Here is a 23650-nt window from a genome sequence, read left to right as displayed (position 1 = left end):
CAACGGGCACCTCGCGCCCAGCTGCTGGACTGCGCCAACGTCATGGTGAGCTGTTACCGCTCCCTATGGGCTGTCGTAAACTCTCACTGACCGGCATTGGTGAGCAGCAGGGCCTTGAGGGCGAGGAACTCCATGCGCGACACCGAGAGAGCCTCGAGCCGCTTCACCAGGTGGGCCGTGTGCAGAAAGAGCTCCTCTGCGCGACATTCAGCCGCCTGCCGCTCATCCACAAGCAGGTCCGAGGCGAACATGAGCCGCGTCGGCGGGCTCAGGTGGCAAGACCTGCATCGCCAACCGTAACAGTGGGGGGATGTGTTTTTCGTTCTGATGGAAAAAAAAAAAAACTTTTTCCACTCAGCCCTCTGTTCAAAACACGCAACAGCATGCTGCAAAATGGGCTATTTAATACACAGGACACTGTCATTAAACGGAAGACTGAATTATGTTTCAAATGCATTCAATTAAGCATGCCTAATTAAGTTGCTTCTTCTGCAGTTTCTACAAATCAACCAGACGATTCTTAGGACCACTGCTCAAATGGACGCTGAAGGAAATTGGTACGTCAGGTCAGACCGACAGGTTAGTGTCACCCGATAGCAAGTAGGCAAAAGTGTGCAAATATTGCAAACTTTCGAATAGGAATCGAATATGTTTGTCATTAGATTTGTATTTTTATTCAAGATACTGACATTCGAAATTTCCAAATATTCAAAAATTACTGAATGGATTGAAAATTTTCGAATGCGAAAAAACACTGGTATAGTACTGTTCCCGAGAATAATCCATTCGTCTTGCTTAGTTCGATATTTCCATTCAGTGCCATATAAAAACAACTACTGTATTTACTCAAACAATGCATGAGAGATTAACTCGTGCCGGCACGGAATGGTAATACTGATTCTGTTACAGTGTTAAGAGAAAGGTTGACTTCGGTTATCAGCAAACCATTCTATACTGCATTCAAATAAATTTCAAAGCAATTAGGTGCTCTTTGGACATGAAACATAACAGACCAATTTGAAGGGTCCCATAAATAAAGCAGACCAAGACTGTTCAGTGAAACATGATTAAACCCTCAATATTTAACAGCTTACTACTCCCTGTCCTGTACAAACTAGTATGCATGAGAGAGTACCAAGCGGTGGTCCAGTGACATCCACTAACACAAGACACACTCAGACAAAAAGGTGTTCTCTAAAAACCACCCCTCCCCCGAAATATTTCAACAAATGGGTTTCTTAAACAAAAAAAAAAAAAAAAAAACACCCTTTTACTTGAGTGTTTTTTTTTTTTTTTTAAAGAAACCCTTTTATTGAAAATATCAGGGAAGGGGGTGTTCAGGAAACACCATTTAAAAGGTGTTTTGATGGTGCTCAACACCCCTAGATAAACTTGCTGCCAAATGCCTCACCTGTAGGCCAATGCCAGAGAGAGGATCTCCGCCCAGGTGGTCTGTAGAAGACGCATCTGGTCATTGAGCGTCAGGTCGGTGAAGCCTAGCATCCAGCCAAAAGAGAGAGAAATTAACCCTTCGTACGGCAACAAAACGTATTTGTCCTGCTTGCTTCAAGCACCACCAAATTAACAATGGTATGTCTACATACAGTCTTCGTCGAAAGTTAGGGGCCCAGAGGGGCTTTCTTCTAAGCTGTGCAGTCGGGCCCTTACAACATTCGTGGATGTCCTTACCCATTGGATGGGGCAGAAAATAAATCTTGTTACCTTCAGCAGATTTGGAATGCGGAGGATAGATTGCACTGCAATTCAGAAGCAAACCCCTTGGGCTCCGAACTTTTGACAAAGACCGCACCATACTTTGCTAAATAATGCTTAACTCTCAAATTAGTCATTCAGCATATTTGTTCTTAAATTAATAAACTGGCCTGATGGTCTGCACGTTTTTGGAAGAGCAGGAGCATGGTATTGCGCAGATAATTTCGGTGGAAAAAAAAAATGTAAATGTGTGCAGCTTTTTAGTTTTGTAGAGATGACATTTAAAATCTTCACAGTTATTGCCACAAATGAATACCCTAGATTTTCTTTTTTTTTTTCCACGAGACCAGTAACCAAAACGGCTTGCAAAGTGACACCGTTCAATTTCTACACCATTCTAAAAAATATTTACTAACTGCATGCATGCAAAACATGCATGCAGTTTAAGTGGAATTAAGGGTTAAATAACATCCTCCTTGCTGAAAGGTAAGAAAGGTTCACCAGCCTTAAATTTAAGGAACTGCACACTGCTACAGTGTTATAATAAGACATGCAAACACCTTAGACAATGCAACACAGTAGCCACTGAGAGCGAGAGAATGTTTGTTTACTATGGATGTCCATAAACAGTCCTGAATAAATGGAGACCAAAGGTGGTTTATGAAGATTTACATGGGAACAGTGGAAAAAAGCGCAGACTAAAAAATTGCTGCACACTTACTGTTGCTGCATGTCTTAAACTTGCTTTCAAACAGAAAACAAACACGAAACATGAAGGGCGCCTCGTATTAAAGTCAAACCCACTTATGACAACAATGAAGTGCCACGAAAACATCACTGTTATAACCAATAATTGTTATGACCGGAATAAGCCAAAAAAAACTAATTGGTTCAGAAAGAAAAGGTGTAGTATCTGTCACAGAGAGGAAGGTAGGAGTGAAAGTGGAAAGAGAGAAATAGAGAAAGAGAGGGAGCCATAGGAGGGCTACGGAGTAGTTTCGACCACCTGAAGATCTTTAACATGCGCTGACATCACACAGCACACGGACACCTCTTCGTTTCGCCTCCATCTTTGGAATTACTTTTCGACAAAGGTCACACGAAGACGGCTAATGAGCAATTATACATTTGTCTCATCATTTCTCACCCACCGGGTATCTGCTTGGCCCAGGAGATGGTGGCCACCAGCTCCCGGTCGACCAGCTCGCTCAGAACGCTGACCGTCTTGAAATGGCCGTCAAGGGGGGGTGACGACGACCCATTGGTTATCGCCAGCAGTGGTTCCGGCTCACAATGCACCAGCGCCGAGATTATCACATTGTCTGCACACCAGTGGTGGGACAAAAACCTACACTGTCAGGTCCTGGATGCCCGAGGCACAAAAGACAACAGGGGAATGGCACAAGCCCAACACACATCTCAGTGACTCAAACAAGTGACAGAATCAGTAGAACCCCTTTATAACAGTCACTCAGACTGGCAAAAATCTTTGCTATAGCAGGGTCTCTGCTATATCAGTTGGTGATGACATGGCCCTGAAGATGCTGTCTGGTAAATAAATGGCTACTTACTCACTGTGGATTGTTTCTTCATGAAAAAAAATGAACACTATAAAATACCTTCAATCCCTCTCTTATCATCTTCTGTGCAATTTTATTTTTCTGTTATAAGAATTTTTGTAGTACATCCTTTTAGTATGAATGCAATGTGGCTTCTCCTCAGAGCTAGTGAGCCAAAGCCAATGAAAGAAAAAAAGACACTGAGATATTGTCTTTTTTTCAAAGAAGAAAAATTTCCCTCACATTGTGAGGTAGCGGGCATGCAGCGCTGTCATTATGCGAGAAGTACGCTGCCGTGGCCGGGCGTACTTTACTATAACAGACATTTATAAAAAATTGCTTTATTATAAAGGGGGAAAAATGCACAGTTGTCTATGAAAGACGAGCTGGGACTTCAGTTACACTTTACAATATCCCGAGTTTACTAGAGCAGGGTTTTATTATACCCACTGTTTCTAAAAAGAAAAAGCTGTGTTGTAACGATATCCCCTTGGCAGCTCGACTGACCTTCAAGAGAGACCTTCTTTGGAGTGAGCGCCTGGACGTGGTAGGGGCCGTCGGTGCTGCGCCGGTACTTCTGGCGGCCGCCACGAACCCTGTCTAACCGGACCCCTGTAACAATTTCCAGAAATATTCACAGCTCATCAATCACTGCAGCCACTCCTGAATCTTAAACACAATGCTTGACTACACAATGTATCACTGACTCGCATGGTCGACCTTCTTGCTTGCGCCAACAACCACGCAGCACAATCAAGCCAATATTGGGAGTGTGTCGGAAATGTCTGGCCCTACACCGGATCAGTACATTGCCAACATACCCTAATACTGGGCTAACTTAGCACACACAGAAGGGGAAGGGCAGAGCAAACAAGAATGAGAACGCGATAGTCATTTGCAAATGCAACAAACTGCGTGCTGTAGAAACACAGGCAAGGCAGAGGGGATGCAGGTGGCTGAGAGTTGATATAAATTCTGACACAGTGCTGAGGTTGCCACTACACACACTGAAATCTATCAGTGTCTGAAACCGGACAGTTCTGCTGACACTGACCTCAGATGCCAGGAAGAGTTTATTCTCATGGCAGTCACAAGTCAAGGATACACCAAACAAATTAGGATGAAATGATGACGTACAGTTGTTAACTTATGATGTTGTTGAAGGGAAGAACTGAGGATAGAACCGAGAGAAGGGAGAAAACGAAGTAGAATAGACAGAACACAAAAGATTTCATTTTGTGCCACGCCTCTTTTTATCTCACAAGAATACTAATGCAATGAGTTTTCTTATGATATGTACCCTTCACAGCTACAAACATGGAGCGAGCTATCATTCTCGTGGTTCAGCAGCGGACTAACACTGCTTAGTAACTTGACATGCCTGCACCCACTCCAGCTTGAAGGCCCAACATGCACTCTTACTCCATTGCTTATTCCTCTCAGCCTTAATCTACTCCCCTAGCCATCTCAAGAGGAACACAAAAAACAACTCCATCCCGTTTATGTGACCAAAATTTAGTTCACGTTTCTAATGGGTATGCTCACATTTGTTTGATATTTAGAAAAACACATTTATTATTTCCATCAAAACTCTGACTAAAGAATAAGACACTCCTCTTCCTGCCATTAGATTTATACTTATGACATCCAAGACCAAGAAGGAGCCCACTGTCATCACTTGGCATTGAATGACACTGCAGCCAATCCTCAGCGGTCCCCATCATGTAAACCTTCTCAGATGTCACTGTGGCCTGCCTGCAGAAACGACATGTGGCAGCGATACCTTGGCTTCATTTTGAGGCCTCTTGCCTTGTTTATGACAGTCCAGTTGGAGAGAAAGCAGTACCCTAACAATGCGTGTCAACTTCTATTTGCCTCGAATCCCCTTAGGGAGAGAAAGGAAACAAACGTACGTCCAGATTTTTTTTGCTTTTCCTGGGTGTAAACAAACGAGAGAGACACAGGTGCAGAAGCAGGCTCGAGCATTTTTGAGCAGCTCAGAGTGCAGTATCTATAAAGCCAATTCCAATTTCGAGCAGCTTTGGAGCAATAAAACGAGAGTTTGGAGAATTCAAATTATGTTTCAGAGCATGTTTCTAGCGTCAAACGGTTTTAATAATTGCAAGTTTTTGTTTCTGACGCACAAAGATACCCAATTTGATTCCTTTCTATTCAACTTTCAACGCTTTGCTGACTACATCTGCATCTCTGACAAGACAAGACAAACAACGAAAACATGTACAGTTAATTAAAATTTACACAAATGGCTTGTGGAACAATTTGAAAAAGACTAGCAGCAAACCAAATGCTTCGTTCTACACATCATGACAACTAAGTCTGACTATTTTTGCATGATAGGCTGACACGTGGAGTCCATCACCTTGATATGCTCAAGTACCATCACTAGTTTGGAGTTCACATCATTGACCAGCACATTTCTACTCTCCTTGTGCATATCCTTTTTGGTCAGCAGTACCTTCAGGGAGGATAGACGGCACCTTTAGAACAAGTACACTTGTTCTGTGCTGTGTGACAACTTCCCTAACGGCTCGAGGCACCTGCATGACTCCTTCACCCATTTCTCTCACCACCGGCAATTCAAGAGGCTTGGAAAAGGTTTTATGTCAAGGGCACAAAATATTTTTCGAAATTATTTTCCTCCAATCGCTTGTTGCGACTTTTTTAAACTTACTTGCAAATTTGTTATGCTCTATGCTTTCCTAGTTTATGAAACTTTTATACGTACTTAGACTCAGCGTGAGGTGGACTACAGCTTGTTTTGTTTTGACTAAAGCGGCCCATAGAGCGTGCACACGCAGCATGCCACTGCTCCAATTGCTTCTCACTGCCACTTGATCAAGTTTCCATCGAATCACATTTTTGGAGGAAATATTATTAATAGCCCCCCGTGCAACAAAAAACCGCGTTCTCCTAAATTTGATGGCAGAATGTCGAGGAAGCCGGTTCGGAGCAGTTTTGGAGAAATACTATTACGTTTTGGAGCAGGATGGAGCAAGAAAAGCAGTTTGGAGCAGAATGAAGCAAATGGAACAGCACTTCTGCCCCTGGTCAGGCAGCTGTACAGTGCCCTCAATCCTTTCACCTCGTGAAAGCACAATTACGCACGGCATGTTCAACCTGTGAGGAGCATCCTTGTTGGCTAGCAGGAGAACATTAGAGCTTCCAATTGTAACATCCTGAGTCCCACACTCAGCTACCAGAGCTGATTGTGGAGTGACAGCTCTCCCATCGCAGGCACTGTGCTCATCTGTGTACTGCGCCCTTTCCCATCTGGACTTCACTCCACTCTTTACCAGTTTCCGAGATTCTGCCATCATTCCAGGCCTGATAGGGAAGAAGAAAGAGAGACGAATGGAATCACTCCAAATTTGGCCATGGTGCCAAGTTAGTCCCAAGCACACAGCGGCAGGGCGGCCAGATTTGGTGGCTTGTTGCGACATCATCAGCACCAGCAACTAAAACGAGCTCACGGTACAGACCCGAGAGACCAAGGTCAGATGCGTGACAAGTGTCCTCACGAAACCCCAAGGCCTCGACAGCAGCAATTCGGGAAGGGTTAGAAAGAAGTGAATGAAATAGAGAGAGTGAAAAGAAGAAACGAAAACAAGCCAAAAGCCCATCTCCCCGCACACAGGACAACAACAACATGCATTGAAGCAGCAGCTGAGCTGCCTCCCGCAAAAACTGTCGCGCCACGGCAGCTGCTTAAAGCAGAGACCAAAAATGACAAAGAGAAGGAGGGGGAGGAGATGAAAGCAGAGAGGTAGCGCGCATAAGCAAGCTGCATCGTTCTGTTTGCGGAACCAACAACCAGCCGCCGCAAAACAGGCTCTTGGCACTGCGCCAGGTCGCAACCCTTTGAGCCCTTGTCGTGTTCTCCTCCCCCTTCCCCCACTTCCCTTTCCACTGCTAGAAGAGAGAGAAAAAATGTGAGGAGGGCGGCCAGATACAACCCCTTCCCTCACCGGGGCACACATTGCTCGCACACAGAGGGGAGGAGAGGAAGAATAGCTTCGGAAGATGCATCGGCCCCATTCCAAAATCCCAGCTGTTGTTGCGAGGCCACCACGGCTGCTGCAGGTATATAAATATTCGGACAGGTTCTCCAAGGCCCGGCCTTTCCCAGCCCATCACTTTCAAGGCCGTGGCGCATTAGTACTCTCTTCTTGTGCGGCTACACGGGCAGCTCTCCATCCAGATGGCAGCACGCCTCTTTGGCAAGTTGTGAGACCAAGAGACTTCTCTGCCGGTCGCAAAAGGTGTCCGCTGTGCACAAACGTTGCACTGTCTCCATTCTAGTACTAGCTCTCCAAGGACGTGCGCCTAGAGATGCTATTGAAAGGGCCTCCAAAAAAGTACAGAGCAGATGGAATTAAAGCTATGCCATCAACGCTCACCACAGCCTGTTTCTCTGCGTGACAAGGTACAAATAGGATCAGCAACAGCAACTGCATGCTAAAGTTCCCTAACAAGAACTTTCTTAAAGAGCCACAAGGCACACCCTAGAACACGTTTGCATTCTCTCCTTCAAAAAATGCAGAGCAGAACTAAAACCCTAAAATCAGTGCTCACCACCGCCTGTTTCTCTGCAATGCAAGGTACAAGGAGGATCAGCAACCGCAACCGCATGCTAAAACTCCCTAACAAGACCTTTCATAAAGAGCCAGAAGGCACACCCTAAAAACATGTTTGCTTTCTCTCCTTAGTCTCCAGGAGTACATGAAACCTACAAAACTTTTGCTTTCCATCTGACGCACTCAGAATACTACTACGGAATGGAGACAGGTTGCTGGTCAGCGGCCAAGCCATTCTCCCTGACCCATTCTGTGCACTTGTACAGTATACTGAATTCTGGCATCCTACAGTCGGCTCCTTCCTGCTTTGCTAGCCTACTACTCTGCACACACTACTAAAAGCTACGCCAGTTCTCACGCAAGTTCCGTTCCGTTTGAACCACTACAGAGACTTTGTTTGACGGATTCGAGAGTCCCACTATATGTATTTATCGACTGTGACAGTTTAGAAACAGAACAAATACTACTCGGCTTTCACCTGCTCTGTTCTCGGCACAATAAACGTCTCATCCAGGCACTAGTGTTACCACCAAGAAATAGTTAAATCTTGGAAACATGCTGCGTGCGTTTGTATGGTTCATGTAAGCCTGGCCCGTGTGAACCTCGAACAGCGTTTCTACACTAACCTAGCAAGAACCCGTCGAATGAGCATTAGGGCAGGAAAAGTTACCCAGGCTTGACAACATCGGCTACAGTGAAACCTCGTTATAACGAACAATTAAAAAATAGGAAAATAGTTCGCTCTGTGCATAATTCGTAATATAAAATTTCATCGAAAATGCATCAAAGAGCAGCAAAATTCAATCAGAGAAGGCACGCAACTCGGAGGGTGCCTACTTGGGTCACGTGCATTTATTTACGCGCAAAGAACTGCGCTATCGCAGCCCGCTTTTTTGAGTTGATAGCGTTCCATATCACGCCCTGTTCCACAGTTTGCAAACACTCAACAAGGGCAAACCCACTGCTGTCAACAGCACTGCAGTGACGGCGCAGTAAATCCAATGCAGCAAGCGCTTCTTGTGAAGTCGGAAAGTTCTCATCGTCTGCAGGGTCAGCCTGAGCTTCGTCTGCGGGATGTTCAGAAACTTCCACAGCGATTTCGGCGTCCGTCAGTACAGCCGTGGTCGCCGCGATGTCGTCGCCGCCTACAAAGTCCTCTACAGTCATTGTTGCGGGCATGTCACCAACAAAACGCGAAAAATCGTTCCAGGCTCATCGAGCTCGCGGAGCTCTGCTTCTGATTCGTCGGGATCGTCCCCATCATCACTTGATGCATGGGCCTCTGCTGGAACAAAACCTGCGTGCCGAAAGCAGTTGGCAATCGTTTCGCCTTTCATGCTGTCCCATGCCACTTTAATGCTCCCAGCAAGTCGATCTTCAAGTCCTGCTTCATAAGAAGCTTTACGAGAAGAGTGTCAATCAGTCTCCTCTTGTAAACTGTCTTGAAGGCCCCGATTTTATCTTGAGCTTGGTCTTTAACGTCAGAGCTGCTCTTTTTTTCACGTTCACCGCCATCACAGCACTACGCACACCCGCGCACCACACTCGACACGACAACAGACGCAGCCTCTGCCAAACGCTACGACGGCCGCGCCACAACGCCGCTGCTAACACTAAAACCAAAAAACGCGAAAGACGCAAAAGCCAAAATGACAAAAGCAACATTCGATCGCGCCGCTGCCGCCGCTACTGAAGCGGCGCTGTCAGCGATTGTAAGATGCGAACGATTTCTTATGGCCTCCGAGATCACCTCCACGCGAACAAACAGGCACGCGGGGGTGATCTCGGAGGCCATAGATTTCTTTGGCTGTCAACTCCCAATGTCATCGTGGCATCTGGGGCACTGTCAGCACCTGCGAGGTAGTCCTGAACGTTTGCTGCGCTGCACAACATACATGTAGTGCAACGAAGCCTGCCTCCTGCTATTAAAGTGGGGTAGTGCTTGGCGTCGCGAAGTTCGTAATATCCGTTTTATGCCGAACCGCGTTCGCTATGGGAAGTTAAAAATACATGTGTTTGACAAAAATATTTAGGAAGAGTTCGATATATTCAATAATTCATTATATGCGTGTTCGTTATATCGAGGTTTGACTGTATTTGTGCACGCTTATGTCTGACGAGTAAAGAACATCTGATATAATGCACCCTCAGAATTGCAACTGGCTTTGGTTCCAGCCATCACCAGACAATAAAGCGATTCCCATGCATCACACGAAGCTGATTTAAGTGCACCTTGCTGAGAAAGCCCAGCGAGCCAGCCCCTGGTAAAGAAACTAACCTGACATATCCACAGCTACTGACCTGGTTCCACGCATGACAAGTGGGCTCAATCCAACAGAGTCAAGTCTAAGTAAGTATGTGGCTGGAGTGAGGGTGCTAACATGAACAACATATCAACTGCTTTCGCTCCTTTGCCCTAAAGGTGGAAAAAAAAGAACAGTTCGAGTCTTTTTCTCATCTGCGCTCTTTCACACCGCAAACCCACGAACGCATTCTGGTGATGCAAATAAAAGGCAGGAAGTACCCAGTCTACCAACTGTAGTTGCCACAAAAACAACCCGTCTTAAGTACGGATGAAGACATGGGCGCGGCACGAGATGCTCACCTTCCTTGAGCATGCCCATCTTGAGGCACTTCTGGAACCGGCAGGCCTGGCATGCCTTGCGCCGACGCTTGTTGATCTCGCAGTCACTTGACGCGGGACACGTGTACTCGATGTTGCCTGTGTGGCAATGAGAGGGGGGAGGAGGGGAGAAAGCAATTCAGTCAAGCAGGCTGGTTCAACCGAGCAAACTACAGCAAAAACGTGTAAAGAGCAGCTGCGGCAAATCACGGCCTCCGGGCTAGTCCTGTGCCGAGATGCGAGAGATTAGCGCAACCCTGGTCTTGTACAAGCAGAGGAAAGCAGCCGTAACGCGGCTTCAATGCCAAAACCACAAGGAAACCAAAACTGACGCAACTCTGGCTCCTAGCCAGGGTCGAATGTGGGGCCCTTTCTGTGACAAAATTAAAATGGCCCGCTCAACAGACACTTGGACATCCCAGTAATTCTGTGCAGTTTGTCCACGAGCCATATAGTGTCTGTGGTGTCAACCTTAAGTCGACAGAGAACAAACTGCTTCAGGCAGATGCAGTTAGAATGTTGCATGGGTGATACTGTTAGAAGATGTGTAATTCTTTGGCTTCGCAATAGCTTTCATAACCACGAAATTGGTGCAGGAAAATAAAAAACACAATTTTGTGTTGTCTTGGCCATTAAACGTCACTAAGGAGCTATTTTGCGCACAATATCGCGACTTTCCTGCCAAAAAGTTGGGAAGGAATAACAGACCATTCTTTTTCTTTTTCCTTGCTGTGCAGAATGCAATCCATGCAGGCTGAGTTTACAAAGTGCCTGACACACGTCCTACAGATACACATAAATCAATTCTTACCGTGCAATGTAACGCTTCAGTGAAAAGGTCAGAATTAATTCAAAGAATTCTGTGGAAGTCGTCCACCGCGGCGACTTCTCCGCAATGCATACTGGGTGAAGCATTCGTAAATGCCATTGACAGTTCGGATGCATAGCGAAGTTTCCTTCGTGCTCACAGCGCAAATGCGGACTCAATTCTAAGAAAATCAGAAAGAGCACTGTCGAGACCTTGGGTCAACATAGGATGACCGACATTTTAACAAAGTCAAATATCAGTAAATGCCCTCGCACTTCATTCAGCGTTCATATCTTTAAAATTTAGGCAGTTTAGATGACAAGTCTAAGTGGATAACACATATTTCTTTTCTGATTTTTGTAGCTACAGCTACACTTGCGCTAGGTTTTCAAGCCGTCAGGGTGGCACCGTGGCAAGTGGCCGTTGCCTAGCAACTGTCACGTGGTACAGACTGAGAGCTGGGCCAGCAGTTGGAGGAAGAAAGATGAAAGAGAAGAAGAAGAAAGCGTAAAAGAAGAAGCAGACAAGTAAAAGAAGAACAAAAGGAAGAAAAAGAAGAACAAGAAGACAGATAATGCGGTGGTTGGTAGAGGTGAACGACAAAAGCGAGTTGCTAGGACAGAAGGTTTGTTCGAACGTTGTGACGACGGTTCATTAAATCCAGGTGTCCGCAAAAAAATTCACTGCAACACTCGCAGCTTTCGCTTTATCACTAGGTTCAAGCCATGCTTAAACCCCCATAATTGTTTTCCCATAAATGTATGGACGAGGTTCTTCTGTACTTCTTATCTCTCCTTCACTGCCGTTTTCTAAAATAACTTTCCACAAAGTGTGGCGGACTTGGAGACCAGCTCTCTATGGTGACTTGCACAAAATCTACTCGATGCCATACACTGAATTGCAATGAAATTTGCTCTCTCTGCTTCTCATTTCATGTTTCCTCTCTATTCTTCCAACCCGTACATCAGCCTCTACTTGTGCGTGTGTCACCAAGCCACAGTTTTTCATGAAGGTAGGCACAACTGTGCACCGATAGAAATGCAGGCGAGAAATAATTGAAAGCACGAACACTCTGTGCCAATAAATATTCTGCGAATTTGTACGAAGGAAAGCACAAAACTGATGAATCCCTCAAGAACCTGCCAAAGCCATGATGCTCCTGACGCTATCAGGCAGGTGACTTACGCCTGACAAATCTGTCATATTGGAACAAACAGCTGACTCAAATGTGAACAAAAGAGTTGACATTACACTAACTAAGATAGTTATTTCAGCTCATTACTTCTTAGGGAATTCAGAAATTTACAACCAAATAAAAACTTGGAGACATACAAGGACTCGAAAATTCTATTTTCAGAGTCTAACATAGTTAAGCTTCTTTTCTTTTTTTTTTTCTCAGGGATATGAGAAGTGCAATGCCATTTTGTTTCAGATGCACTCGCATTCCAAAAAAATAATTATCAACAGAACTATAAACAATGTTGGCACCATTTTGCTGCATTTCATACTACTGTAATGTCCATCTCAAAGACAAAATATAACGTAGTGATCATAATCCCAAGCCTCTAGTGCCCTGTGTGTATTGTTTAAGATGCACGAATGACCTGTAAACTCTCGTTAATTCAGCCTTCAAGAAGACAGAGAAAATGTTAGAATTAACTAAAGTCCGAATCATAGAAGGAACCTGAGAAGAAAAAAAAACTGCTGAAAACTGCCTGCATCACAGTAATTTTATCTGATGAACACCTGTATGATGGCTGTCTGCATTTGAAATGGAACCCAATAGACAATGACATTGTTACGTTATCCCAGCACATGGCTTCACCATTAACCTGAGACTTCGCGAGGCCTAAGACGACACTTGAAACAACAAAGGAATGGCCCCTGATTCTTCATGTCTGCTGCCAAGCTCGTACCACACTGTGCTCGTGGCATTAACACAATAGGTGAGCCCTGTCTCACCCTGGATGGTCCGCTTGAAGAAAGCCTTGCAGGCCTCACACGAGGCCACACCATAGTGGTAGCCCGAGGCCACGTCCCCGCATACCAGGCACAGCCGCCGCGGAGAGTTGCCTCCACCACCGCCGCCGCCACCCCCGTGGTGGTTGCTGTTGTTGTGGTGGTGCCCTGAGGAGCCTCGTGTCGAGTGGCTGCCACCTGACAAGGGGAAAGAGCGACGACAACCCTCGTACAAGGTGTCCAGACTGAAACACTGCAATCCAGTCAAACCACATCAAAACATTTGCCGTGGCGAAAGCGTAGAGAAATCGGCCACTCAGTGAGATCGTTAAGCACTGGTAAGGCTGGCGGCAATGGCGGGCATGATACCTGTGGCTAACGCTATAGATGGGGATCCGCTCCTTAGCTAGAGAAGCCTTACACGTGACACAAACACTCTCTACGCTGACTGTTTTGGCAGACCATTCGAAGAAAGCTGTCTGTAGAGTTGCGTGCATGGTCATGCCCGCTAGCGACAAGACCTTCTGATGCCATAGTCTATCACACACATCACACAAATAGCCAAACTGACTGTTTACAAAGTCAGCCTCGAAGGTCCTAGTTGCTGTAGCCCTGACTGTCACCCAAATGCTATAGTCAGTCATCTGACGCAACAGAAGTCGCTTCGACTTCTTCTTGCCGTACTGTTCGACGGTCTTCTTCTCCTTGTACTTCGGCATCAGCCCAGTGTCTTTGCTGATCCAAGACCTAGTCCTGCAGCTTAGCGAGAAGTTCAACTCTTCAGGTGTCTCCAACGCTCGCTTAGCCTTCCTTGCTTCATTCGAATTTCGTTGGGCAGTCTCGCACTATGCGATGACTTGTGGGTCTATTGTCGCTTCATCGTGTAGCTTCCGCTGATGCCATTCACAGTGTGTGCACTCCTTTATCTTCTTCCCGTGCCTCGGCGCAATCGGTTGTCATGGTAATGGTACATGCGCAGTTGTGGCTCCGGCTGGGCACCGCAAAATGTGCTCCTGCGAGCCTAGTGTAGCTTTCACGACAATAATGACCTAGGCTTGCCACTTTGGCCATCGGGTGATTTAGAGCACAATGAAAGAAACAAGAAACATGTATAAATTTGCCAGACCTTCAACTGCTTTGAAACAGAATAGTGCATGAAGAAAATGTGCGAAGAAAAATTAAGGAAGCACATTAAAAAGTATGCCAAGTGCAAAGTTCTCTGGAAATTAGAAATCAACAAAAAAGATATCTCCTGCTCAGCTTTACTTGGCAGGTGCATATCAGCTGGTTGTATTAGCAAAGCAAACTCATTTTTGTACCGTTACCTCCCCTAACAGTATCACTAACTTGGTCAATACATATCTGAAAAAGAGAAAATATCCTTCAGGAGATTATGAACATTAGTTCTCAGGCACAGAGCACTTCGTTTCAGTGAAACACAGAAGCACAATGTCTCCGCTTGGGCCACCAAGTCCATGGCTGATGTTTTCTAGAGAAATTAAACTTCTCCGAGGCAAAGTATTTGTGACAATCAGTCTTCTCAGCTCTTCTTGTGCAGCTGCTGAATGCAGAAAATCCAACCAAGATCCATTCACATCATTTCAAATAGCCCTATTCTGAGACGCTTGACTCTGCTGGGTTCCCAGGTGATTGGCCAACCTGTAATAGGTAACGGCCGCCGCAAATGGCCTCAACACCTGGTGCAATTTTTACACTTGCGGCCGACCAGGAGAGTAATCTCTACGTTTACTCCCAGCACACTCTACCTTTCTGTGCAAAACTGCACGTTCATTGTACGAGAGTCGATGTCCACATTTTTTGCAAACACCTCCTAAAAATGTGACACTTCACACAAGACCCTGTTAAACAGAAACACACATTGCTGTCTGTCCTAGTTTAATGTGTACGCACCCTCTGTAACGCAATGTCAATAGGCTCCTTTTCAATAAACTCTTCGTACACTCCTGGAATGAATAGGCGCAGTTCTTATGTGTGACCAGTACAGAGCTAGTGCAGTGCAAGAGAGAGGGGAGGAAAAGGAGGAGGGGAAGGGAGGCACACTCACTGGAGCCGTTTCCTGTGCCCATGACTGGTGGCGAAGGTGGTGCCTGGAGCGTGATGGTGGTGGTCGAGGAGCAGGAGAACTCCCGAGGGCTGAGCGGGGGTGACAAGCTGGGCGAGTGGCACTGCAACTTGGTGCTGCAGTGGGGCACGGCGTCTCCTGGTGACAGGGACGATGAGGACGAGTACATAGTCAGCTCATACGGCTCCTCCTCCTGCTTCACCAGCCCTGTGGACGCCATCTAGGGCCCTGCACAGTAAACCGCCGAGAAACGTCAACCATGGAACAAGCCCTCAGTCTCACATCGAATCTATTGCATGACCCACAGAAAGAACACCATGAATAAAAGCGCTGCGCATGCGCTAATATTCTCGCGTGTTCTGCATCAATCATATGTACCCAATAATAGTGCGTAGCCCTAAACTTCACAAGATGGTACATGTGACGGTTCAAGCAGCAACCATGTCCTCAGATTAAGCATATCATATCTGTCACTACTGCAAATTCAAACAAAACTCGTGTTGGCTATGCATAGCCATGCGAATGTATGATAATCTTTGTCCGGGCTGGAACAAAAATGCTCCAGGTACACGTAGAGCTCTTTCTTAACTTATTAACCTGTTGAGTGCTGTTCTGTTGGATCATATAAAAGCGAGACTTGAGACTTAAAGAGTTGGTCAGAAACAACTACTGTTCAGTGGGTAAGCTTGCTCACAAACCACCTTGGGACACAAATAAATGCGCTGCATCTGTCTTCTGCCCTCTCCTCCTTAAATGGTCACAAATGCAGTTTTCCCAACAGAAAGGGAACAAGCATCTTTGCTTGACACTATTAAAAATTGTTTCAAGAGTTTGGAGCCACAGGTCCCTGGAGGTTCAGCTAGTGTAGTCACTCAGAGATAGCAAGCATATTGAGAATGGCATTGATAAGTATGAACGTTAAAAGCGAAACAGGGTGAAGCTTCTAAGCTGTGGTGATGCACCACTGTTCTATCCATTCGAAAGTATAACACCGCAAACTTGTAACAGTGCATGTCACGTGGCATGAATATTCATCCGGAGTTCCCCAGCTAGAAAAATGCAAAAAGAAAGCAAAAGAAATGCAGAAAGAAAGCATAAAAGTGAGCAGAATCAACAAGGCACATGAGAACCAGGAAAGCTCGTCTCTTGACAGGTGCAGGACACAGCGATAGACCATGTCGGACACTTGGGTTCGAACGCCCGTCAAATCTCACAATCATGCAGGTCCTGAGGGAACACACCCCCATACTCTTCCCCAAATTGTTCCCTCTGCCCAGTGACCATGGAAGGATAATAAGCACCAGAATATGGTGACGCCGTACAGGAGGTTCACTGTTCACAGAGCACATAACGAAATACAACCTCCGTCTCCAACACTTTTTTCAGCATAGGTAGGATGCTCAAGCACCCCCCCTCTCTCTCTCTCTCTCTCCCCCCCCCTCCCCCCTCTCTCTCTCTCTCTCTCTCTATATATATATATATATATATATATATATATATATATATATATATATATATATATATATATATATATTCTTTTCTCTTTGTTTCCCCCTCTTGCACCCAAATATTCCAGACCAAGACGTGGGCTGCGAGTAAGTGAGCCAGAGGCCTAAACCCCATACCTGGCTCCGAAAAATAGCGCGAGCAGAGGCGAACGCTCAAAACACTCTCGGTGCAGGCATCGGAAGAAAAAGTGAAAAGATGAAAGCAGTAATAATGAAAAGGCACTTAAGGGGCCGAAAGAGAAGGAGGGGGCAAAGAGGGAAAGAAGGGGGGGGGGGGGGGGGGCTTTCTCTTAGTCGTCTTCGCGGCAGCGTGCGGTGCCGTTGCGCGTGCGACCGCGTGGCGAAAGAAAAAAGAAACACGAGAGAGGCGCGGAGGCGGCAAACCGTGGAGCTGGGCCAAGGAGCCGCGCGGTACGTCAACCGCGCCGGCGCGCTGCCTCCGCCGGCGCAAGCGCCGCTGCTGCCGTAAGCTCCTCGTAAAACGGTGCACTCGCGTCCCCCTTCTTCCGAGTAACACACTGCCGTAATACGCCGTCACACACACGCTGTGTCTTTTTTTTTTTTTTCCTTCTTCCTCCGCCGCGAATTGTAGAGGCGCGCGGAACTCGCGCACACTGTTTGCCGATAAATTTTCTCTAACCCGGGCGCCAAAGGCAAAAAGCCGCGGCTCGCGTCGGTTTCCCCGAGTCGGCGGAGAAAGCCAGCCTAAAGAAGCGTGAGAAATATAGAGCGGTATTCGATGCTTTAAATAAGTAAAATGCACACGAAAACTGATTTTCGCGCGCTTTCAGCATTCCGACCAGCTGGGCTTTTTTAACGTGCAGTGGAATCGGACAGTGCCAAAGGGACTCTCGCTGTCGTTCCCGTCGAAACTCCTGTGAAGAATAAAACGGCTGAGTAGAAAGGAAACTGGCGCTATAAACTGTTGCCGGTGACTGCGTTTCGATGGAGGCGAACCGAAGTCTGCACGTTAAAGATCCCCAGGTGGTCGAAATTACTCCGGAGCCCTCCACTACGGCCCCCCTCTCTCTTTCCGCTTTCACTCCTACCTAGCTTCCCCTAACGGCGCGGTTCAGGTGTCCACAGAACAAGTGTGACAGATACTGCGCTTTTCATTCCCTGTGAACCAATTTATTTATTTATTTATTTATTTATTTATTTATTTATTTATTTATTTATTTATTTATTAAACTGCAACAGCGCTCATGTGCTGTGCGATGCTAGCGCACGTTTATCTTGTGCAATGGTAAGACACTCGACTACTAGCTGTGCCGGAGTACCCGGGTTCGAACCCGACCTCGGCGGCTGCGTTTCGATGGAGGCGAAACGAAGAGGCATCCGTGTGCTGTGCGATGTCAGCGCACGTTAAAAATCCCCAGGTGGTTGAAATTACTCCGTAGCCCTCCACTAAGGCTCCTCTTTCTCTCTTTCCACTTTCTCTCCCACCTTCCTCCCTTCCCTTACGGCGCGGTTGAGGCGTCCACATAAAACAAGTGAGACAGTTACCGCGCCTTTCCCTTTCTATAAATCAATCAGATTCCCAGGCAGGTAAACATCAATCCGGAGCCTTTCACTGCAGCCATTTCTTTCTCTTGCTTTCATGCCTTTCACTTTTTCCTTCATGACTGCCGCGGTGGCTAAGTGGCACTCGCCTCTAAACCGGGAGGGTTTATATGTCGGTTTGGGACGTATAAACCCCATAAACTATAAGCCCACCTTCCCTCAAAGCGCGATGGAAGTGCCCATCGAGATGTGGCATAATCAACGCGCCTCCCCTCGCAAAGCAATCCTTTAGATGGAAAGCACCTCAGGCTTTCGTATTTCTCCACTGCAGATTCTGCAGTGCTCTCGGAATTTTTCAGGCTGCAGTCAATTGATTACCTCAAAGCACGCCATTTCCCGCTCGTTCAAGTTCAAACATTTCAAATTTCCTGCCAACAGAAGCCTACGTCACCGAAAGTAAGGTACCACGTGACCCTACTTGGGCGTCGCCATTGCCGGCTATATCGACTACTGACTGACTTAATTAGCTCTAATTAATTATCTAATTAACCAACATGCAGCGAATTTTCCCCCGGCGAGACTTTTTCATCATCTATTAGTGCAGCCATTCTCTTATAGCTCGTCTCGTTCGAACATAATCGCGCGTGAAACTCGTAACAGGGCACCGTTTATCCCCTGGCCAAGATCCTTGGAGGGCGGGTCGAGAGTGTCTCTTCGCGCCAGCATCAGTGAATACTACAATACTGCTCGCTTAGACCGCAAGCTCTACCCCGACCCTCATCCTAATCTTTCCGTTCGGGAGGCTCATATCCTTCGGCCAATACAGTTGAACACACTCATAACCCCTGCCCGGCTATATCCCTACAAATTCCGTCGCGATCCATCATGCCCCAACTGCCCTTCCCCTTATGCCTACCTTTCACACTGCCTATTTTCATATCCGGTTGCATTGCAATCGGGATTCGTTCCCACCTCCTCCCATACTATGTGGACCTGGGTGGACTGGCTTGGTGCTGATGGTGAAGAACAGCGCCTGCTCGTCCAGCAGGCCATCGATGTATTAGGCGCCTAAGCGTTGCGCCTCAATAAAGTATTTTACTACTAATCGTGCGGACAAACGCGCGATGGCACGAACAAGGGGTGCCGTAGTGGAGGGCTCCGGATTAACGTCTGCCGGCTCAGTGCGATCGTGCACTGACATCACACAGCACAAAGATCTGGGGCGTTAGCCGGCGAGATTTTTTCACCTCCATTCCTGGTTTTGGCGTGTGAAGTTCGCTCTCCATCCGGCGGTCTGAGCTGCATTTTGTTTTTCCTCGCTAGTGCTGCATCCTCTCCACTGAGAAACTCGCCCTAGTGCCGTTCCAAAGCGAACAGCGCTGAAATGCGCCACCGCCTTGTCAGCACCTCTGCAGAAGACGCGCGAACAAGGGAAAAATCGAAACAAAGTAAAGGAAATACACACAAAGAAGGATGCCACGCGCACGGCGCCTGCAGTGGACCCAAGTGCCAACAGCCATTGGAGACACACAGAAAAGAAAAGAAAAGAAAGAAAAAAAGAAAGAAAGAAAGAAAGAAAGAAAGAAAGAAAGAAAGAAAGAAAGAAAGAAAGAAAGAAAGAAAGAAAGAAAGAAAGAAAGAAAGGAAAACGTCTCTCGCACCCGGAAGCGGAGGCGCAAGGGGCCCAGGCTAGACGATAGGTTCGCTGCAGAGAAGCCGGCTCAGTGTCCCAGTGCTGCGGTGATGGAACGCCCCGCCCCCTCTACACGTTTCGTCTACTAAAGTGGCGCCGGCGCTTCTTCGGCGTCGTGGAAAACCGCCGCGAGCACTAACTAGGGGACTACCGGTTCGAGTGCTGCAGACAACTTGTCAGGAAAAAAAAAAAATTAAACTCTACAATTACCCTTTCTCATTAATGCATTTGGACAGCGCAGCTGTTCGCCCTTTTGCGATTGGAAAACAAATGGAACCTCTACCAACAACTCTTCGGAGCACGCCGTGCAGCATCGATCCGCTGTAATGTGACGGTGATCAGCCCCTCAGACTTGGACCCACTGGGTGAAGCATTGGCCACGTACCATAACTACTACAAGGATAGAAGACAGACTTATCCGCCTTCGCATGCAGACCTTAGCAAACTACAGGCCACAATGCTAAGATGGATCCAGACTCGATCCGTCGATTCGTTATAATCCCCCACAGTTCGTCGTTTAATACGAACGGGGATTATAAGCCCACATGCCTAAACCGCCAGGAAGCGGCAACCCAAAATCACATCTTATGGGGATGCGAGGTGGAGCCTCCACCTCGCATGCTCCTGCCAGCTGCTTCCGAAGAGAGCTGGAATCGCCTGCATGCTGCTGAAGCGGGAGTAAACAACATGGGACGCTCTTGTTAACTGCGCCTTCGAGGTCACCCCTGTATGAGGGTCAGACTCAGGTTCGGCTGCCCACGCTCCCTTGGCAATAGAGAGATTTAGCTTACCGTGATCCGCCACCGTGACTCTCTACCGCACGTGGGCGGGGCGAACAAGCTGATTGGTCCCGACGCGGCAGGTCTGTGTGCTGACATCTAGGGCGCGCTACATCGAGGCACCCTACTGACATCCAGTATGTGGCGCCATCTATCGGCGTCAAGGGGGGTATGGACATGCGCAGTGGAACGCGCGGTGGCGGATCACGGTAGCGGATCGTGGATCATGGTAAGCTAAAATTCTCCAATAAAGCTGCTCCGCCCTCTCTCATACGCTCACGTGATGGCTCCTGACATCACGGGACCACTCACGCGATGTGCTGTTACACGGCCAACGAAACTGCTCATGCAACAAAGTAAGTGAGCCGCTAACAGTTACACTGCAAAAAGAAACTGCTAAGCAATACAATCAATATGCTCGTGTTGAGCTCTATGCGAACCTAGCTGTCCCTAATTAATATGCCCACTCAATTATTCTGTAAGAATTTATTGGCTTTGAAGTACTTGCAGATATCCCAAGTGTTCAGCTAGAAAGCTGCACATCGTCAATAGAAACCACGAACGGCGCGATGTCCGCACTGGTACCTTAACTGCGCGTCAAATAACAGAGCAGAGCACATATAAGCGCTGTTTACAACCTACTCATTCCAGTGCTTTTGTTTTGTTTTGTTTTAACCAGAGTGCCGTGCATGTTATGCCGACGCCGCACTCGGGAAACGTGCTCAAACAGCCGTCGAAGTAAGAAAAAAAAAATCCAACAAACAAAGTTCGGAACAAATCCGGCAGAAACAAAGGCTATGCGACGCTGCGTATATTGCGGAGGTCGCTGACTGCTGCAGTTCCGGGACTCCCACAATTCCTATATATCAAGATCGCACACCGCGATTCGTAAAAAAGAAAGTTTTCAGATATAGTAGGTTCCGGTAAATTACGCGCTAGGTAAGTGCAAGGCGTGAGTACCGTGGAGAAGCACACTTGTTATAGGAGCCCCACGCATAGCTATAGGAGAGAGAGAGAGAGAGAGAGAGAGAGAGAGAGAGAGAGAGAGAGAAAGAGAGAGAGAGAGAGAGAAAGAAAGAAAGAAAGAAAGAAAGAAAGAAAGAAAGAAAGAAAGAAAGAAAGAAAGAAAGAAAGAAAGAAAGAAAGAAAGAAAGAAAGAAAGAAAGAAAGAAAAGCTGGCTGGTAAGATGCTTCCTAAAGCAGCTATTCAGAATACATTGGGTTCTATATTACAATTCCAGAGTGGAAATATCGGGTGGCAGCTATATACAGTCGATGCTGGCGAGCACTTTGGTAACGAACATCTCAGTGCGTTATACCGTGCGACACGCAGCAAGACGTGCGACGAACGACAAGAATTATAAGAAAGGGCTAGATATTTAAGTCTTTCGGTATAATTTAGCTCTATTTAGAATAACCTGTAGTCATCCTGTCCCGAGGTACCAATCCTAAACTCAGACACAAAGGGCAGTATAGCGTCTCGAACAATCAATCCCTTGATAACCAGTGTTTTCTGTCCTTATGGAAAGAGCTACGACCATGTTCCGTCTTGCGCACGAATTTTCGCCATATCAGGCATCTGACATAGCTGAATCCACATACCGCCCTGGCATACGCAAGTCCTATATGATAGGTTAGTCATTTCACGTCGCGAACGTCGAAAGAGTGTTCCTCGACTTTCCAGGAGTATATTTGTATATTTGTCGTGCAGCCTTCACGAAAACAGGCCTCGAGAGCCAGTCTCTTCTCCCCTACCTTAGCCGTCGCTTTCTTGCCCGCGTCAAAGAATAAAAATTGAAGTTTTCTTATCATCATTTCATTGATTTACAACATTATTTTCTTGTTACGAAGAAACCAAATCTTTCCCCACCTACGACAGAAGGCTTCTGTTATGATGCCGAGAGGAAGTATAGCAACAACAAAAAAAAAAAAAAAAAAACGAACTCGGCGCCAGCTCAGTTGTCCTGTTTATGTCGTGCAACGCCCTTGCTAACCCGACCTATCACCCGCCGCCACAGAGAGAGAGAGAGAGAGAGCCAGGAACGAGCTCTCAAAGGAAAAGCATCTGTCATCGGCACGGCGCTCGGAGGACGGCCGGAAGTGACGGGCTTCGGGGGCAGCGACGCGCACGCACACACACACACACACACACACACACACACACACACACACACACACACACACACACACACACACACACACACACACACACACACACACACACACACACACACACACACACACACACACACACACACACACACACACACACACACACACACACACACACACACACACACACACACACACACACACACACACACACACACACACACAACACACACACACACACACACACACACACACACACACACACACACACACACACACACACACACACACACAAACACTAAAATACGTGTGAACAACAAGACCAACAGACTGGACCGGCCGACAAGCCAGGAGCCGACCTAAGGCAGGAGCAGGCGAAATTCCAATGCGCCCAACCGGACACTGCGTCACGCTGCTCAAAAAGAATCGTCCCGTCGTTCAGTCAACAAAACGAGGACTTTCTCATCTGCCCAAATTCGCTACTCGGTGATAGGTTCAAACAGTCGTTACACTGTCGCATATCTGAGTCCCTACAACGATGTTCTGTCAATTCCTTTCTAATGAACAGCCCAAAGGTCCCCCAAGTGTTACGCCGCCACTCGCCTGGACTCCACAAACAACGGACATCGCGTAGATCCTCTCAGTGCATCAATGAAATAAAGGGAGGGGAAAGGGGAGGGGGGTAATGTTCTTATTTGGACTCCCATTATCCAAG

At 46.9% G+C, this 23650-nt stretch overlaps 1 protein-coding gene across 1 annotated transcript in view; it reads right to left on the bottom strand.

The window, feature by feature from the left end:
- Positions 1–23650, bottom strand: part of LOC146173084 (steroid hormone receptor ERR1-like) — a 112827-nt gene that overhangs the window by 15407 nt on the left and 73770 nt on the right. The window contains exons 2-8 of the mRNA XM_084584861.1: positions 15323–15568; positions 13261–13455; positions 10473–10589; positions 3780–3884; positions 2865–3035; positions 1412–1496; positions 92–282 (exon numbers count right to left, since the gene is read on the bottom strand). Coding sequence (XP_084440987.1) covers positions 92–282; positions 1412–1496; positions 2865–3035; positions 3780–3884; positions 10473–10589; positions 13261–13455; positions 15323–15560 — 1102 coding nt within the window. The 5' untranslated portion in view covers positions 15561–15568. The remainder of the gene's footprint in view (positions 1–91; positions 283–1411; positions 1497–2864; positions 3036–3779; positions 3885–10472; positions 10590–13260; positions 13456–15322; positions 15569–23650) is intronic.

Source organism: Amblyomma maculatum, chromosome 11 (genome assembly GCF_055883805.1).
Source record: "Amblyomma maculatum isolate TAMU_Amacu chromosome 11, ASM5588380v1, whole genome shotgun sequence".
Classification (NCBI taxonomy): domain Eukaryota; kingdom Metazoa; phylum Arthropoda; class Arachnida; order Ixodida; family Ixodidae; genus Amblyomma; species Amblyomma maculatum.
This window is presented reverse-complemented; position numbering and strand designations above follow the sequence as displayed.